The sequence below is a fragment of the Mobula birostris genome, chromosome 17 (assembly GCF_030028105.1).
Source record: "Mobula birostris isolate sMobBir1 chromosome 17, sMobBir1.hap1, whole genome shotgun sequence".
NCBI classification, from domain to species: Eukaryota; Metazoa; Chordata; class Chondrichthyes; order Myliobatiformes; family Myliobatidae; genus Mobula; species Mobula birostris.
The window spans coordinates 54,223,332-54,243,863 of NC_092386.1; the positions used below are offsets into that span (position 1 = coordinate 54,223,332).

Sequence of the window (20,532 nt, forward strand, 5' to 3'; positions counted from 1 at the left end):
TATGTGTCACATACAACAGAGAACCTAGCACCACACACAAAATACTGGAGGAACTCGGCAGGCCAAGCAGCATCTATGGAAAAGAGTACAGTCAACGTTTCAGGCCAAAATCCTTTGGCATTTGCAGATTTTCTCTTTTTGTGAGAGGACCTAGCACTGTTCCTTGTGGAAAACCAATGGTCCAGACCTTACTTTCTCAAAAAAAAACTCAATCAGATCTAAGGGACAAGACCTACTCTATGCAAAGCCATGCTGATTTTCCTTGATAAGTCAATGTTTTTCAAGATGCAAGTAAATACTGCCCCTGAGAGTCTGCTCCAGTAACTTCCCTACCATGGACTTTAAATTCTGGCCTATAATTCTGTGGATTATTCCTACTGCCCTCTTAAATCAAGGAACAACATTAACTATTCTCTAGTCATTTTGGACATTGCCTGGGCTGAAAAGCATTCAAAGTTCTCAGTAAAAATCCCATACCTTCCTCAGTTTCCTGGGACTGATTTCATCAGACTCTGGGAATATCCACCTTAATGATTTTCAAGAAACCCAGCATCTCCTCCTTACTATTACATGTCCAGGAATGTCTACATTCCCTTTTCTGATTTCATCATCGCCTATGTCCTTCTCCTTACTGTATATCTATGCAAAGTCCTCCTTTAGGACTTTATCCATTTCCTCTGGCTCTAAAAATAGATTCCCTCTTTTGTCCTTGAGTTGACCTCACCTCAGTGAGCAGGCAGTCTTTATCATAAAGTGATAATTGTTTAATTAGTGTATATTCATGGAAAGCGGCAAGAAGTGATAAATTATATTAAAATAACTTTGTGTTCTTGAAAAGTAATAATGGCTTGCAAAATGTTATCAGAATGTCAATCGTCATGAGTTTAAAACAGGTTTGGTTTAATTTCAGGTTCTTTTTGGAAAATCAAGCAGTACAGAATTTGTTTCAGAGACGTATACCGCAGTTACATATCATAATAAGTAAGTAGTATACAATCGGGAGTCATGAACAACACATTATAAAATATTGTACTTAAAATTGTGGCTCTCAGAGGGGTGGGGTGTGGTTGACAGCTTGCCCCAGCATTCCTGGCAGCCAGCACTACTTTATTGTTCTTGTTTTAAAATGTGCATTTGTGGGATTATAGTGGGATGTTTAAGTTCAATTAATTATAATAGATTGTTACATTTTAGCTTGGGCTTTACAGTTATTCGCTTGTGTGTTTGTGTGTCACCCTGGCTGTAACCATGGTGTGTGATAATCACCTCCCCTGTCTATGAGACACCTCCCCCCGCCCCCCGGGTCATAGCATCCGGTTTGATTTTGTGCTTAGCGCAATAAAAATGGCTGAGTTAAACGAGCTTTTCTCCTCTGTCATCTTGGACCAAATTATTGCCACAATATTTTTGGATTATATATTGCAATGTTAGTCTTCCAGTAGATGGATGTGAATTTGGAAGAGCTCCATTCCTAAACATCTAAGTTGATGGATATCCTGGCTCCTGTGTTTTTCTTTCAGTTCCTTTCTGGAGTTACAAAACGTAACAATTCCACTTCTGTCCCCTGCTTTTTCCACCATTTGATGGTGCATGAACAGCTGATATGATATCAACCAATTCTTGCTTTTTGATTTTTTTTTTGTTAAAATCTGCTGAATGCATGCAACTCAACATTGAAATGAAAATAGGAATCCGAATCAGGTTTAATATTACTGGCAAATGTCGTGAAATTTGTTAATTTACTGTCAGCAGTAAATGCAATACACTCATTGTGGATCTGACAGCTCTGAACACATTTCTTCTCTAGCAACTCAACTGATTTCTCCTCAACTGATTGATGTGTCATCTCCAGATGACTTCAGAGGCTATCTTCACTATGAATCACATTTAAACTCAATAAACTATCAACTAGTTTGGCTGATTTCTGATATATTGTGATGGAACTATTCAAAGGTATTTAGCAGACATTCCTTCAGATTTACTTCAATGAAAATAAATATCAGAGGAGAGAGAAAAAGAATTAACATTAGTCAAAATTACCCTAGATATGTGTTTGTAGTGTGCTTTTAAAGAGCATGGAGAAAACAAACATAGCGGGCAGGAGAGGCTATCAATTTAATTAAGCTTATTGTACACCATAACAATTCAACAAAGTACTCCTTCCCTCATCCCAACAACTATCCTACTCTCCACTCTTCATGCCCATCCTTGTAATCTCCTAATAGCATCAGAAAACAGTGAAAAAAATGTAAGAAAATAATCTTTCTCTGACTCCACCAATGATGTAGACCATTACATGAGATCACAAAAAGTTAGCTTTATTTTCTTTTTTTTTTGGCGTGTGCCTGCATGTGTGCGAGTCTGTGCTTGTGCTTTACAGTAGAGGAGGCCGTAAATCTCCCAGTGGCCACACATTTTAATTCCACATCCCATTCCCATTCTGATATGTCTATCCATGGCCTCCTCTACTGTAAAGATGAAGCCACACTCAGGTTGGAGGAACAACACCTTATATTCCATCTGGGTAGCCTCCAACCTGATGGCATGAACATTGACTTCTCAAACTTCCGCTAATACCCACCTCCCCCTCGTACCCCATCCATTATTTATGTATATACACACATTCTTTTTCTCTCTCTCTCTCCTTTTTCTCCCTCTGTCCCTGTCACTATACCCCTTGCCCATCCTCTGGGTTTTTCCCCCCTCCCCCTTTTCCTTCTCCCTGGGCCTCCTGTCCCATGATCCTCTCATATCCCTTTTGCCAATCAACTGCCCAGCTCTTGGCTCCATCCCTCCCCCTCCTGTCTTCTCCTATCATTTTGGATCTCCCCCTCCCCCTCCCACTTTCAAATCTCTTACTAGCTCTTCCTTCAGTTAGTCCTGACGAAGGGTCTCGGCCCAAAACGTCGACTGTACCTCTTCCTAGAGATGCTACCTGGCCTGCTGCGTTCACCAGCAACTTTGATGTGTGTAGCTTTATTTTCTATTGATCTTATCACAAGGATCATCATAGGTACAGTCCAAATCTAATTGATGAAGTTCTGCCAGCTAAGTGGAAGCAATACTTCAGATTTCAGTCTGTAATCATCACCTGGTAACCATTATTGTGTCTGAACCACTCCCTGCCTAACAGTGAGAGGTTTAGGGAGTCTTGATTCCACGCCATTTGATTAGTAAGGAAAACCAATGGGAATTTTTTTTTACCACAATTGACTTGGTGTTGTTTTTTGTAGAATTCATTCAACTCCTACCAGAGTGGTAGAACCACGCCACCTCTGCTCAAGACTATATTTTAAAATTTTAATTGTACTTAAAGATACTGCATGGTAACTGGCCCTTCCTGGCCAATGAGCCCACACCTCCCAATTAACCATGTGACCAATTAACCGTGGAATATAGAATGAAACCGGAGCACCCAGAGGAAACCCACACGGTCACGGGGAGAATGTACAAACTCCTTACAGACAGCAGCGGAATTGAAACTGGATCATTGGCACTGTAATAGCATTATTCTAAATGCTTTGCTAAAATCCAGCTCCGTCCTGAAATGATTAGGAGTTAGCAGCCACTAAGCTGGTCAACATTCCATCCAGAGGCTTTCTTATCTAGTTAAAACATACATTCTCTGGTCCTTTCCAACCTGTTAATCTACAAATATGGGTGTTCTTTAAGTTAACGATGTTCTTACATAAATATAATCTTAAGTAACGGTAGTGGTTACTGACTCTCAGTACAGGAGCCCTTCAGGGCTGTGCACTGAGTCCCTTCCTTTACTCCCTGTGTGCCCATGACTGTGTCGCCACCCAAAGCTCCAATCTGCTAATTAAATTTGCCGATGACGCTACATTAATTGGCCTTATCTCAAACAATAATTAGGTGGCCTACAGGGAAGAAGTCATCTCTCTGACACAGTGGTGTCAAGAAAACAACCTCTCCCTCAATCTCGCGAAAACAAAGGAGCTGGTTGTGGATTACAGGAGGAATGGGGATGACCTAACCCCTGTTGACATCAATGGATCTGGGATTGAGAAGGCAAACAGCTTTGAGCTCCTTGGCATCCACATCACTGAGGACCTCACGTGGTCTGCACACACCAACTGTGTGGTGAAAAAGACACAACAACACCCCTTTCATCTCAGGCGGTTGAGGAAGTTTGGTGTGGGTCCCCAAGTCCCAAGAACTTTCTACAGGGGCACGATTGAGAGCATCCTGACTGGCTGCATCATTGCCTGGTATGGGAACTGTACTTCCCTCAGTCGCAGGACTCTGCAGAGAGTGGTGCAGACAGCCCAGCACATCTGTAGTTGTGAACCTCCCATGATTCAGGACACTTACAAGGACAGGTGTGTAAAAAGGGCCCGTAGGATCATTGGGGACCTAAGCCATCCTAACCACAATCTATTCCAGCTGCTACCATCCGGGAAGCAGTACCACAGCATAAAAGCCAGGACCACCAGGCTCCAGGACAGCTTCTTCCACCAGGCCATCAGACTGGTGAACTCACATTGATTTGGGTGTACTCTATATTACATTGACTGTTCTATTTATTATAAATTACTATGATTGCACATTTAGATGGAGTCATAACGTAAAGATTTTTACTCCTCGTGTGTGAAGGATGTAAGAAATAAAGTCAATTCAATTCATTTCAATACTAGGTGATGATTAAATAGTTGCTTCCTTTTGGCTGCCCGAATTTGTCAATATACTGTTTCTGTGATAAGGCTCCAAACCAATTACTGCCATAATTTATCTGGCGACGGATAGCTAAGGGTGAAAATAGTGTAATTCTCCACGTATTTGTGATGAAAAGCCTTCATCATCAGGTGCTATGCCCAGTTTGAGCTTTGACTGCCATGGCCCACACACTCCTGTTTCGGGTCAAGTGGATCAGTTCATTGGTATTCATTTCCAGTTCTCTGGCTGCTGTCTCCATGATCATTTGTCTTTGTCTTCCTTTTGCTTTCTTCCCTTCAATCTTTCCCATAATTACCGTGCATTCTCACTCCTCTTTCCTAATCACATGTGCAATGAAGTTACGTTGCCTTTTCATGATCTCATACATTATTTCTCTTTCTGTGTTTGCTCTGTTCATGACATCCTCGTTAGATATTCGTTTTGTCTATGATATTCTTTGCATCCTCCTCAAAAACTGCATCTCTTCTGCTTCAATTCGTTTCCTCGTTACTAGATATTGTCCAACATTCTGAGCCATATAACATAACTAGATAAACATAACATTTCAGTACTCTGAGGCAGGTGGTCATGCCTACTTTAGTATTGGTTGGTATACTCTTCATTCTCGTAAAGGTGCCTTTTGCCATCCCTATTCTTCTTTTGATGTCCATGTCGCACCTGCCATCTGATGTCACCCAGCTTCCTAGGTAGCAAAAGCTCTGTAATTGCTTTATGTCTTCCCCGTTTATCCTCAGCCTGCAGATAAGATCCTCCTTCTTTTTGGATATCACCATACATTCTGTCTTTTTGCAATTGATAGACCCGTTTTTGCATTTTCTTCAACAACTATATCAATTAAATTTTGTAGTTCTTACTCCATACTTGCAATTAATAATCTAATCTAATCATAATCTAATCTAATCTAATTAACAGTGTCATCCACATATCTGAAATTATTGATGTTTTCACCACCAACTTTGATTCCCAAGATGTCTCTTATTTTTTGTAATATTGTTTCACTGTACACATTAAACAAATCAGGGGAGAAATCACACCCTTGTCTAACGCCTCTCTTGATTTTTGTAAAATGACTCACTTCTCTGTCTATTCTTACAGTGGCAGTTTGTTCCCAGTACAGATTTCTGATTAGGCGGAGGTCTTTCGAATCTAGATCTAGAGTTTTCTGTAATATTTCAAATAACTTATTGTGCTTCACTTTATCAAATGCTTTTGTGTAGTTGATAAAACAAACAAACAAATCTTTTTGCACTTGAATAGCTCATTCTGATAGTATGCTTAACATCAATATCACGTTTCTTGTACCTTTGTCTTTCACAAAACCACATTGTTCTTTACCTATTTCAGCTTGTATCTTACTTCTAGCTCTTGTCATCAAAATTCTTAAAAGTATCTTGGTGATATGACTCATTAAACTTGAAGTCCTATGTAATTCACATTCTATTGCTCCAGGTTTCTTAGGAAGAGTGATAAATACTGATTTTTTTTTTCATCTCTTCTGGTATTATTCCAGTCTCATAAATGTCATTGATTAAATCAGTAAGTTTTTCAATTCCATAATCTTCAAAGACGATAATTTGTTCTATTACTAATTCATCAGGACCTGCTGCCTTTCCTTTCTTCATCTTATTTATTGCATTACGAACGTCAGATTTTAAAATACTTGGACCTTCAATGTTTTTCTTAATTCCTGGTTTTTCGCCTCAATCGTCTTCAAACAGTTCCTGAGTATACTCAGTTCATCTGTTCATAGTCTCATCTTTTTCCATGATAATGGTACCATCCTTTGCTTTCAAACATCCACCTGAAGAACAGAGGAGCTTTTTACCAGTGATATTCTTGATTCGTTGATGTAACCTTTTTGGATCAGTAATAGAGATTCTTTCTATTTGCTCACATTCCTGGTGTAACCATTATTCTTTGTCTTTTTGACATAAGCTTTTAACTTTTTTATCTAAGGACTTATATTCTATAGGATTTGCTTTCTTCCATCTCCTTTCTTCCATTAGATTATTGATTTCATCTGTCATCCATTTATTCCTTGTGCTTTTTTCTTTTTTAGGAATCACTGACTTTGCTGATTCTACCAAGGCATCCTTTAGAGAGTTTAACTTCATTTCTACATGATTGCTATCATCTTCAACAGATTCTATTTCTAGACTTTGAAATCTATTCTTACTTCAATTGTAAAAACCCTTCACATACTGTATATCCACCCACAGAATAATAAGGAAGGCAATAACATGATAGGCTTTCTTGTGTACTCACTAGTTTACTTAATCTGACAATAACACTCTTACCTTAGAAAGGACACTTACAGAGCAAAGATCCAAGCTTCTACATGACTAGGAAATGTATTTTTTTTTCCTCTTTTATAAAATTTTTATACATATTTCACCCAAAGGTTATTGAGATCCATTCATAATTATGACTATACATTATTGTAAACAATACCGATAGCATCAAGCTTTGTGAAATGGAAATAATTTATAGATTTTTCTTGTAAAATGTGTCCTAGAGATGTGTATCACAAGTTTCCATGGCTTACAGTGATATTGTAAGCAGAACATCAAGGTGTTGTACGATGAAAAGAAGGGCTCAGCCATTCCTAAGTGGTCTCGGCATCTACTTCAGCGTCCGCCATTCTCATTCTCCCGCACTTGCCACTCTTCAGATTCTGAAAAACAACTTCATTGACTGAGGCGGCCTTGGAGCTGAGTGCTGAGGTGCAAGCTGGCGACAGGGTTTGGAGCAAAGCTAGTGGCATTTACCAGATGTATCAGAGTAATGTCTGCCTACAAAACTCCTTGACAGCTGTCAAACTCCCAGTCCTGGTCATTGTCATTACTGTTAAAGTATCTCCATGTATCCCAATGTCAGATTTATAAACCAATCAAAATAAACAAATCTTTAAAAAAAATGCTTTAAAAAAATGTAAAATGTTTAACAATAGGTAAATAAAATCAAAAAAATCCTTACAGTCACATTTAAAGAATTTAAAATGTTAAGGGGCACAGATAATATTTATTAAACTGGAACTTGAATTAAGCGCCCGTACAATCTCCTTTCTAAAAATGTGCTCCCATGTGGTGCTGGAGGTCTAATTTGGTATTAATTCAGACAGCAGACTTCCCAGTGTATACGCTGGTGTATCTCAACACAATTGGGAAATTGTTGATGCAAGACTCAAAACCTATCAACAATTACGCTAGCAAGAGCCAGGAATGCTGACAAAACCCAGTAAAATCCGCATTCTAGCTTGGGACTGCAGCAACCTACAAAAGAACAATCAATTGTTAACATTTTCTTTTACCTCAGGTCTCCTGATTTCTATGAGGAAGTAAAACTTAAACTTCCTGCTAAAATAACAGAGAAGCACCACTTGCTGTTTACCTTCTACCACATCAGCTGTCAGCAGAAGCAGAACCAAGGAGGATCACCAGAGAATCTAATTGGTTACTCGGTAAGCTAAACCCGTTTGCTGTTTGTCTTGACTGAATGACGTATAGCTTCATGGTTCCCCTGGTGATGTCCATTTGTTACTTGAAGGAATTACACTGAAAAGTCATTGGATAATATTCCAGATTCAGTATTAGTTTATTACTGTCACATGAACCAAGATACAGTGAAAAGCTTGCATACTGTTCATGCAGATCAAATCATTACACAGTTCATCAGTGTAGAACAAGGTGAAACAATAACAGAGTTCAGAATAAAGTATAAAATCCAGAGAAGACACAGTGCAAGTGAACAATAGCGTGCAGGATCATAACGAGGTAGATTGTGAGGTAAGAGTCCACCTTATCGTACAGGAGAATCATCCAGGAGTCTGATAATACTGGGATAGAAGCTGTCCTTGAGCCTGGTGGTACATGCTTTCAGGCTTTTGTGTCACCTGCCCGAAGGGGGTGGGGAGATAGTAAAGAGAGAATGTCCAGTGTGGGTGGGGTCTTTGATTATGCTGGCTGCTTTACTGAGACAACGAGAGGTATAGACAGAGTCCATAGAGGGGAGGCCGGTTTCCGTAATGTGCTCAGCTGTGTCCACAGTTCTCTGCGGTTTCTTGTGGTCACCTGCAGTTGCCATACCAACCTATTATGTATCCAGATTGGATGCTTTGTATGGTACATCAATAAAAATTGGTAACAGCTGTTGGGGACTTGCTAAATTATTTAACCTCCTAAGGAAGTAGAGGTGCTGGTGAGCTTTCTTGGTCATGACATCAACGTGGTTGGGCCAGGGCAGACTACTGGTGATTTTCACTCCTGGGAACTCAAAGCTCTCAACCTTCTCACCTCAGTGTCACTAATACAGACAGGAGCTTGTGTGCCACCCCCTTTCCTGAAGTCAATGACCAACTCTCTTGCTTTGTTGACATCAAGAGAAAGGATTTTGTCACGACAGCATATTACTAAGCTCTCTATCTCCTTCCTGTACTCCGCCTTATCATTATTTGTAGTGGTTTCATTTGCAAACTTGTAGATGGAGTTAAAGTGTAGTCATGCAGTCAGGAGTAGATTAGGGGTCTGAGGATGCAACCTCATGGAGCACCAGGGTTTAAAATGATTGTGGCAGAGGTGTTGCTGTCTATCCTTACTGATTGCGATTTGTTGGTCAGGAAGTCAAGGATCCATTTTCAGTCGGAAGCATTGACTCCCAAAATCTAGAGTCTGGTGATAAACTTCCTTGGAATTATAGTATTAAAGGTGGAGCTGTAGTCAATAAATATTAATCTGACGTAGGTGTCTTTACTGTCCAGGTGCTCCAGAGATGAGAGTAGGGCCAGGGAGATGGCAACCTTTTCAGCAGTAGGCAAATTGCAGTGGGTCGAGGTTGCCTGGAAGGCTGGAGTTGATGCATGCCATGACCAGTCTCTCAAAGCACTTCATGATGGTGCATGATGGTCTCATGTTTGTTCTGTGTAATATGGCCTACCAGTTAGGTGAAGCATTTGATGAACTAAGCCTAACACTTCTTGATGAATATCGGGGAAAATTCTGTAATTTTCCTGACTTCAAATCATCAGGCAGTGATATTAAAACGAAAAATGCTGAAATTACTCAGCAAATTAGGCAACATGTGTTAATAAACTTAGTATTTCGGGTCTGTGACATTTCTTCAGTCAGTGAACTTTGAAGTATAATTTTTATCTGAGAACATGAGCTGGGAACAAGATCAAGCTCAGCTATTTGGGGATCAAATTATAGAGGCTAGGCGTGAGGAGGTTAGTTCACAACAGGGGGATGGGAACCAGTGCAGAGAGACAGAGGGGTGTAAAGTGAGGGTAGAAGCAAAAAGTACTAAGGAGAAAAGTAAAAGTGGCAGGCCGACAAATCCAGGGCAAGCATTAAAAAGGGCCACTTTTCAACATAATTGTATAAGGGCTAAGGGAGTTGTAAAAGAGCGCCTGAAGGCTTTGTGTGTCAATGCAAGGAGCATTCGTAATAAGGTGGATGAATTGAAAGTGCAGATTGTTATTAATGATTATGATATAGTTGGGATCACAAAGACATGGGTCCAGGGTGACCAAGGATGGGAGCTCAACGTTCAGGGATATTCAATATTCAGGAGGGATAGACATGAAGGAAGGGGAGGTGGGGTGGCGTTGCTGGTTAAAGAAGAGATTAACGCAATAGAAAGGAAGGACATAAGCTGGGAGGATGTGGAATCGATATGGGTAGAGCTGCATAACACTAAGGGGCAGAAGACGCTGGTGGGAGTTGTGGACAGGCCACCTAACAGTAGTAGTGAGGTCAGAGATGGTATTAAACAGGAAATTAGAAATGTGTGCAATAAAGGAACAGCAGTTATAATGGGTGACTTCAATCTACATGTAGATTGGGTGAACCAAATTGGTAAAGGTGCTGAGGAAGAGGATTTCTTGGAATGTATGCGGGATGGTTTTTTGAACCAACATGTCGAGGAACCAACTAGAGAGCAGGCTATTCTGGACTGGGTTTTGAGCAATGAGGAAGGGTTAATTAGCAATCTTGTCGTGAGAGGCCCCTTGGGTAAGAGTGACCATAATATGGTGGAATTCTTCATTAAAATGGAGAGTGACATAGTTAATTCAGAAACAAAGGTTCTGAACTTAAAGAGGGGTAACTTTGAAGGTATGAGACGTGAATTAGCTAAGATAGACTGGCAAATGACACTTAAAGGATTGATGGTGGATATGCAATGGCAAGCATTTAAAGGTTGCATGGATGAACTACAACAATTGTTCATCCCAGTTTGGCAAAAGAATAAATCAAGGAAGGTAGTGCAGCCGTGGCTGACAAGAGAAATTAGTGATAGTATCAATTCCAAAGAAGAAGCATACAAATTAGCCAGAGAAAGTGGCTCACCTGAGGACTGGGAGAAATTCAGAGTTCAGCAGAGGAGGACAAAGGGCGTAATTAGGAAGGGGAAAAAAGATTATGAGAGAAAACTGGCAGGGAACATAAAAACTGACTGTAAAAGCTTTTATAGATATGTAAAAAGGAAAAGACTGGTAAAGACAAATGTAGGTCCCCTACAGACAGAAACAGGTGAATTGATTATGAGGAGCAAGGACATGGCAGACCAATTGAATAATGACTTTGGTTCTGTCTTCACTAAGGAGGACATAAATAATCTTCCAGAAATAGTAGGGGACAGAGGGTCCAGTGAGATGGAGGAACTGAGCGAAATACATGTTAGTAGGGAAGTGGTGTTAGGTAAATTGAAGGGATTGAAGGCAGGTAAATCCCCAGGGCCAGATGGTCTGCATCCTAGAGTGCTTAAGGAAGTAGCCCAAGAAATAGTGGATGCATTAGTGATAATTTTTCAAAACTCTTTAGATTCTGGACTAGTTCCTGAAGATTGGAGGGTGGCTAATGTAACTCCACTTTTTAAAAAAGGAGGGAGAGAGAAACCGGGGAATTATAGACCGGTTAGCCTAACATCAGTGGTAGGGAAACTGCTGGAGTCAGTTATCAAAGATGTGATAACAGCACATTTGGAAAGCGGTGAAATCATCGGACAAAGTCAGTATGGATTTGTGAAAGGAAAATCATGTCTGACGAATCTCATAGAATTTTTTGAGGATGTAACTAGTAGAGTGGATAGGGGAGAACCAGTGGATGTGGTATATTTGGATTTTCAAAAGGCTTTTGACAAGGTCCCACACAGGAGATTAGTATGCAAACTTAAAGCACACGGTATTGGGGGTAAGGTATTGATGTGGATGGAGAATTGGTTAGCAGACAGGAAGCAAAGAGTGGGAATAAACGGGACCTTTTCAGAATGGCAGGCGGTGACTAGTGGGGTACCGCAAGGCTCAGTGCTGGGACCCCAGTTGTTTACAATATATATTAATGACTTGGATGAGGGAATTAAATGCAGCATCTCCAAGTTTGCGGATGACACGAAGCTGGGTGGCAGTGTTAGCTGTGAGGAGGATGCTAAGAGGATGCAGAGTGACTTGGATAGGTTGGGTGAGTGGGCAAATTCATGGCAAATGCAATTTAATGTGGATAAATGTGAAGTTATCCACTTTGGTGGCAAAAATAGGAAAACAGATTATTATCTGAATGGTGGCCAATTAGGAAAAGGGGAGGTGCAACGAGACCTGGGTGTCATTATACACCAGTCATTGAAAGTGGGCATGCAGGTACAGCAGGCGGTGAAAAAGGTGAATGGTATGCTGGCATTTATAGCGAGAGGATTCGAGTACAGGAGCAAGGAGGTACTACTGCAGTTGTACAAGGCCTTGGTGAGACCACACCTGGAGTATTGTGTGCAGTTTTGGTCCCCTAATCTGAGGAAAGACATCCTTGCCATAGAGGGAGTACAAAGAAGGTTCACCAGATTGATTCCTGGGATGGTAGGACTTTCAAATGAAGAAAGACTAGATGAACTGGGCTTGTACTCGTTGGAATTTAGAAGATTGAGGGGGGATCTGATTGAAACGTATAAAATCCTAAAGGGATTGGACAGGCTAGATGCAGGAAGATTGTTCCCGATGTTGGGGAAGTCCAGAACGAGGGGTCACAGTTTGAGGATAAAGGGGAAGCCTTTTAGGACCGAGATTAGGAAAAACTTCTTCACACAGAGTGGTGAATCTGTGGAATTCTCTGCCACAGGAAACAGTTCAGGCCAGTTCATTGGCTATATTTAAGAGAGAGTTAGATATGGCCCTTGTGGCTATGGGGATCAGGGGGTATGGAGGGAAGGCTGGGGCGGTGTTCTGAGTTGGATGATCAGCCATGATCATAATAAATGGCAGTGCAGGCTCGAAGGGCCGAATGGCCTACTCCTGCACCTATTTTCTATGTTTCTATGTTTCTATACTATTTCCTGTGGTGAAATGATGTCTAGCACTTGCTCTTGGCTTTCACATGAAGAATGATCACTGGACTAGTGGTCAGTGCCAAATGGCTTTGGAATGGGATCCTGAAAGAAAGTATGTAGGAAGAATAAAGGAATGAAATCAATAATTTAACAATACCTATCGTTGAAATAAAGCCTTTATTCCCTGTGTCCATTTCTATTCACTGACTAGATAATGCACAGTAACTGAAATAAGGAATTGGTTTCAGTTATTGACTGTGGTCATGACCAGAGATATGAGTTGGATTCAGTGTAAGACAATTGGCTTGTTGTATTGTTTGCATATCCTGCACCAATCATCATTGTAGTTTGCAATTTAACATTGGCTTAAGTCCTGTCTTCTTAAAGCACTAATAAATCGCAAGGGAAAAGAGATGGTGGTTATCAGTCATGAAAAGGAATGGTAGTTATTAGTCACCTGGTGACAAGAAGTAATAAGTTCCAAAATCAGCGTAAACAACATTGCCATGTATTTACCATCTTTTCCAGCAAATAAAAATCATGAGATGTTTTACAGAATTGGCAAACAATAATTGATACTCTGCCACATAAAGAAATACAGAAAGCTGGGTGAAAGGGCTTAGTTTTAAGGAATGTCAAAGAAGAAGGAGAAGGAGTGGAGAGATTTATTTTCAAGGCCTTATCAAACAAAGTTCAAAAGTCTACAATTGAGAAGTAGGCAGTCGGCAGAAGCAGCCCAAAAAGCAGAAGTGGATTGCTTAAGTATTTCCAGAAGTCTCATCTTGATTTCTCTGTTCCATTCACCCATGGAAACGAGGGGTGTAAGATAATAGTGAGAGTTCTTTTCTTTTTAAAACAAAATGTTTAAAATGTTAGGAAAATACAACCCTCCCAGCCCAGGCATGACCTCTGACAACACAGGTAAGGAATAACCACACCAAGGAGTTTTGATATCTCCAATCCCCTTTCCTTTGTACTGGCTGTAACTTGGACTTTCAACCAGTAGAGGGACAGTAGTATCTGTAAACAAAATATTGAATGTTAATGGCTGTAGACTTTATGTGTTTAGTGGGAATACCACTCGTAAGCATATTGTGATGATACTGGGTTCAATGTCTGCGCTACATGTTCCCTCACAATAGGGAAGTTATACTGTATCCACCTACCTTTCAAAGACTAGCTCACTTCTCTGTCTAGTCTCTGTAGTGAGGGCTAGCTTTCAATACCCACCATTTGAGTGGTGGGAGCCCCCTTCCTACCAAGGAGAAGATGCTTACGGCTAACTAGGTAGTTTAAACACAGTTTATTTTATTTCAAACGATACACATTTAATTTCAGACAATTTATCTTAATGCACATTTAATACTCAAAGGAGATTTCCAATTTAGAAAAGATTTCCCAATTACAAAAGATTCACAGGCTACAAAGGATTTCCAAATACAGGTACAATTCTTACAAACTAATAGATCATACCAATGAGTTGTCGCTGATGAGTCGACCATTGCAGAAAACAAAGGCTGAGGTATGAGTTCTAGTCCCATCTTCCTGTCATTCTCCTTGACATCCCTTAACGATCCCCAATGCTTTCTAACATTTATACTGTTTTGCCACAAGTTGACATTATCTGCATGTGATGTTTTTCAGATACCTTTTCTGAGACAAATAACACAGATGGATTAAAGGTTTCTAGGGACAGAGATACCAGACACCCAAAATTAATGTTGTGAGGGCTGACTCTGAATGTGCAAATATCCCAACTACTGATTGATCAACTAAACCTGAGATCGTGTTTGATGTGCGAAGTGACAAAATCTGTCTGGTCTGCAAACTTCCTTGAACTCAGTCACAATGGTGCAAGTAACCTCAAGTCCAAGTTTAATTATTATTAAACCAGACATGAATTACCATGAATACAACCAAGCATAACAGCATTCCTCCAGGGCCAATGTGTACAACGCAGTATCACCAATAGTCGTACACAGCACAAGCCACATATAGTGCACATAAGGTAGCAAATAAACATACAGTCACACAAAAGGATATACAGCCCAAGTTCCTGAGTGGCATGTCCTGCAAGTTAATGGTGCATAGGTGTTATTGGCAAAAACAAGTAGTCCTCTGCTGTCCACAGATGAGCATACACACTCACTCAGGCATGCAATCCAGCTTGTCATTCCACCAATTGAACACTGGAGGGCAGCACTAACAGGAGGGCCAGTCCCCAACCAAGCATGGATACCTCTGCCTCCGGCACCTCTCTCCTGGACTGCCTCTGTCGGCAAACCCACAGCTCAAGGCCTGGTCCTCGCTACAATCAAGACCACACAGCTCATCTGCCACGTGTTTTGCCAATAAGCAAGGGAAACTGACTTGCAGTATTTTACAATGTCAATGTCCAAAAAGGGGTTGTGATTGCAAGAGAAACATCCAAGACAATCACTCGCAGTTAGACTGTAGCAGGCAGTGACTTGGTCTGCACCAAAGCCAGCTCCTCCAAAAATGAGCAGCTTGATGATGGGGTAGATTTGCAGTACCTGAAGTTCATAATGTCTAGCATTATCCAGTGATCTTAAAAAAGACATTCAAATAAGACAAAAATATCTTTAGTTGGCCACCCAAGAGGCAGCTGTGTCCAAATTTGCAGCCATTTTACCAGAAGTGTTGCCTGGTTTGATCCAGACCAATTATGCAGCGGCATATTTACATTGCTTAAACAGGGGCCTACAAGACCTCATTGTTTACTCATTTACAACAAGAAGCTGAGCAAGGAATATTGGTTTGGAGTTTAACTTTGTCACCTTTTGGAAAGGGGACGTTACCATGTTTGAAAGCTGAGGTTAGCAAAAAACCTCTTGGGCCCTTGAATGTGAGAATCCATCACAATATACTAGGACGGGAATCACTGTAGACAATGTTTTTTGCCAAATCTGAGGCTTTGATCTTCAAATACCCATTTCCTCAGTCATCTGATATAGTTACATGGGCAAATGTGAATATCATCTTTGATGGCTCCTGAGATAAGGTAAGTCGCCCATGTTTTATGGGATCTCACAGTTGACCTTTAGTTACTGGAGGGCAAGGTAGTGCGGGGGAGACAAGTTAGTAGAGGATGCCCTGCCTCAGACCTCAGAACCATTAGAACCAGAGTGGAAGCAAATTATCCTCAATCCCTCATGGAGTGTCGAAGGAGAAGGAAATAAAACTCAAAAACTTCCTGGTTCAGTAAATTAATAGAATGTTCCATCTTTAATCTCTAGTGGTTGCCAATTCTTATGAATGAGCGTCTTCAGACTGGTCGTTACTGTCTGCCTGTTGTCTTGGATAAGCTTCCCAACAAATACTCGATGCACTCCCCAGAGGTAAGAGATTCTGTTGTACACTACTCTCATGATTAGCTTTTACAGTCGGAGATCTGACCTTATCAGGACCATGCTATGGGCAGATAGATAATCAGCTATGGATGGTTAGAACATTTTAACCGCTTGACTAGTTCTCTCTTCATGTGGAAAGCTAGAAGCATGTTCTACAGAATTCATACTGAATGCATTTGTATCCCATGGCTTAGTGTATATACAGTAGATCGTGCATAATGTTTATGTAGAATTTCATATGTGGATGTTTACAGTGTGGAAACAGGCACTTTGACCAATATTTATGATACCCTCTTTTTGTTCCACCTCACCTAATTTGCCAGGTAAATTTATCAGTATGGTGGTAGGTTCCTTGTTCCAGACACACTCAAAGGTTCAAACTTTCAAAGTTCATTTATTATCAAAGAATCTATGAATTGCACAAGCTTGAGATTTGTCTGGTTCCGGGCAGCTGTAAAGCAAGGAACCCAAAAGAACCCTATTTTAAAAAAAGTCCAACCCCCAATATGGAGGGAAAGAAAAAAAACACAAATCATGCAACAATAGAAGTGAGCAACAACAACAGCAGTCTGAACCAAATTGAGTCATTAGGTCCAAATCCCCCGAGCAGTCCAGAGTAGGCCCAAAGCTTCATTATTCAGTTTATCGCGTTAGCAGAACAAGTCGTCGCAAGGTTCACAGACGTGAAGCACATGGGCAATCTCACAGCCTCAGCATTGTGGAGAGAGGAGCCCCCGGTCTACCTGGGCTGGCATTCAAGTCATCCAAACAGAGGATCGTCCCTCACATTAGAACCCAGGCCCCACGCGGGTCTAGAACATGACACCCTGAGACTCGCTTTGGCCCGAGATTTCACTGCCGAGGAAGCTGTTCTTGACCCCTCCAAATCGGCTTGGTGCTTAGACCAATCCAACCTCACCCAGCTCTTGACACCCTACCTTGCCAGTCAATCCGGGCCGACATTTAAGTTGTCCAAACAGCAGATCATGCCTCTCATTAAGACCCTGATTCTGAGTTAATTTCACATTCTCACTGCTCTTTTTTTTTAGTGATGATTTGAAGTGTATTGTTCCCAGTGTGCCCAATAGCATTTCCTTTGTTTGGAATCTAATTTTGTTTAATTCTCTCCCTCCTTTATTGAAAGATGGCACGAAGACCCCAGCTCCACAGGTGTCAGTTATTTCTGTACAAGCCTTAACAGTGAGTGCTGACAGGCTATAATGCATGTGTCTATTTACAGTCAATATCATCCCTGTTCACTGTCCAGCAACATCCAGTTCCGTCAGAAGTTATTGACTTTGAGAAAGAGTGGGAGTCTTTGAATTTGTGGGGCTCAGCCACCAGTGGTTAACCCATAACCATTGCTCTGGGTATAACTGAGTGGCTAAGCAGTTTGCAAGGTGCAGATACAACTTGCTAAGAGCTCTTAATCAGATACTAGTACTCTGACATCATATGACCTGCTAAAAGGAACTGTTCACAAAATGCTGGAAGAACTCAGCAGGTCTGGTAGGACCTATGGAGAAGAATAAAGAGTTGGATTTATCAGGACTAGGAAGGAAGGGGGAAGAAACCAGAATAAGAAGGTGGGAGGAGAGGAAGGAGCACAAGCTGGTAGGTGACGGGTGAAACCAGCTGAGGGATGAAGGAGAAGCTGGGAGGTAGGAAGTGGAAGAGGCAAAGGGCTGCAGAAGAAGGAATTTAATAGGAGAGGACAGTGGACCAGAGGAGAAGGGGGAGGAGGAGGGGCACCAGAGGGAATGTGTAGAAAAGAGAAGGGATAAGAATAGGGAATGGAAAAAGAGAGAAGGGGGATGGGGTGAAATTATTGGATGTTAGAGTAGTAAGTGTTCATACCGTCATTGGCAGCAGTACATAATAATAAAAGAACTATAAATTAACAATAAGTATATATTAAAAAAAACTAAATATGTAGTGCCAAAAGAGAGGGGAAAATAGTGAGGTGGTGTTCATGGGTTTATGGTACATTCTGAAATCTGATGGCAGAGGGGAAGAAGCTGTTTCTGAAACCTTGAGAAACAAGACAAAATCTGCAGATGCTGGAAATCCAAGCAACACACACAAAATGCTGGAGGAACTCAGCAGGCCAGGCAGCATCTATGGGAAAGAGTACAGTCGACGTTTTGGGCCAAGACACCGTTCTGATGAAGGGGCTTGGCCTGAAACAGCAACTGTACTCTTTTCCATAGATGTTGCCCAGCCTGCTGAGTTTCTCCAGCATTTTGTGTGGGTTGCCTGAAGCACTGACTGTGTGTCTTCAGGCTCCTGTACCTCCTCCTTGATGGGAGCAATGAGGAGAGGGCATTTCTGGGTTATGGGGGTCCTTAATGGTGTATACAGCCTTTCTGATGCATCACCTTTTGAATATGTCCTGGACGTTGGGGAGGCTGATGCCCGTGATGGAGTTGTGTTTATAGAGATCTGCATCAGTACTTTAACAGCGGTAGTCCACCAGCTCTGGATCTCTGCTTAGACTGCATTGTGCTGATCCCACTGTTGAAAATAGAAATATCTTTGGGAATTGCTCTTCTACATTACAACACACGTTCTGCCACTTCAAGGACTCCCCAGACAATTAGGTGACCGACAATCTTCTGCCATTTCAAACACATTGTGTAATGCTGTATATCAATGGCAGAATTACGTCATCCAATCTGTCACAGGAACACTTGGCACAAGGGCTGTGTGTTCACTCTGCTGTGGAGCAGGGAAAGGGCAGTTTGTTTATGGAAGGCAAAGCTCCCGTGGTTATAAAGGAGGGGATGGAGGGCAGCAAAGCACAATTGCAACCGCTGACTTGCAGGATAGTTTATTAGTAATTACTGAAAACTTCTTGTCGTCCATCCATAAATAATTGTTGAAGCTTATCTGGAATACCATGGAATCCCTGATGAGTTCTTTGTAGTGAGCTGGCAGGCTACAAGATTACACAGTTCAAGACCCAATATTTTCCATACTTAATTGCAATATTCTACACTTCTATTCTAGAAAATCTCCATTCACTTGAACGCACAGCAGTGTTGGTTTATCACAAACAGAGCTGATACATTGTCTCATATTCTCACTTGCCCTCCTGCACTTCCTTAATGAAAACTGAGTTTACATGGACATTCAGATCACATATGGCTATCATCGTCATCAACTCTTTGCCAAGCTACTGTTAACCTGCTTGCGTCCTCCACATTCTGCTGGAGAAATTCAAAGCAGCTCATCCTGGTTATCCTCCAGGGAAAAAATAATTTATGTTCTGAACACATGGAAAACTTCAATTACCCCTAGACTGGCATTTTTGTATTTTACCTTCGCCATCCCTGAATATTCCAGGCTGCAGTACCTACGATGGCATGGTAAGATAAAGCTTGAAAGAAAGAGGATGGGAAGATGGAGAAGAAACTGTTTTCAGATACCTAACAGCTAGAAACAAGCGGACATGACTATTCAAATAAAATAACGTGTTTCTTTGAAGTGTGGCTTCATACCTCTCCTACTCAGCAATAAATTTATATTACTTTAAATCAAAAAAATATGAATTTCTATTTTTGTTCGATACAGAAGATTCCAAACCCGTCAGCACCAATCAAATGGGTGGATGGACACAAAGGTGTCTTCAACGTGGAGATACAAGCAGTTTCTTCCGTGCACTCCCAGGTAAGTATCCAGCAGAGCTGAGCTGCAGTATTTTGTTCCAAATGTATAGCTTATTACCACACGTAGAAGCAACGCTGACTAAGAGTCATGTGTGGTGAAAGCAAAACTTGGAATCCTGTCAGGGTGAGAGAAAGCTTTGAAGTTTACCAGTTATTTAATCTTCCATTGCAAGATAACTTTTGCTGCTTGTGCAAGAATACTGCGGGTAGTTACAGTCGCTCTGCTTAAAATTAAAGGTTTCTGTTTATTGGTGTAAAGTCACTGATGTACGTCCACGAGAGAAAAACTTTTCGTCAATCTCTGTCGCGGTGTTTTATCAATTGCATCATAAAAAGATAAGATCAATATACTCTCTCTAGACCCTAAATGATAACTAATATGTCTGTCTCTGATTGGTAGAAATACTCTTGTCCAGACCTTTCACTTGGTCATCTCTTTATCCCTGTTCAGTGTTGCTTAATCAAACATCAAATGTTTCTCTTAT

The 20,532-nt window shown here is 41.1% G+C and overlaps 1 protein-coding gene across 8 annotated transcripts in view; it reads left to right on the plus strand.

Annotated features, from left to right (window-relative positions):
* dock8 (dedicator of cytokinesis 8) overlaps positions 1–20,532 on the plus strand; it is a 256,091-nt gene that overhangs the window by 148,656 nt on the left and 86,903 nt on the right. For all 8 annotated transcript variants that reach the window (XM_072281729.1, XM_072281730.1, XM_072281731.1 and 5 more), the window contains 4 exons: positions 911–981; positions 8,014–8,158; positions 16,266–16,367; positions 19,953–20,048. In XM_072281729.1, the coding sequence (XP_072137830.1) occupies positions 911–981; positions 8,014–8,158; positions 16,266–16,367; positions 19,953–20,048 (414 nt within the window). The remainder of the gene's footprint in view (positions 1–910; positions 982–8,013; positions 8,159–16,265; positions 16,368–19,952; positions 20,049–20,532) is intronic.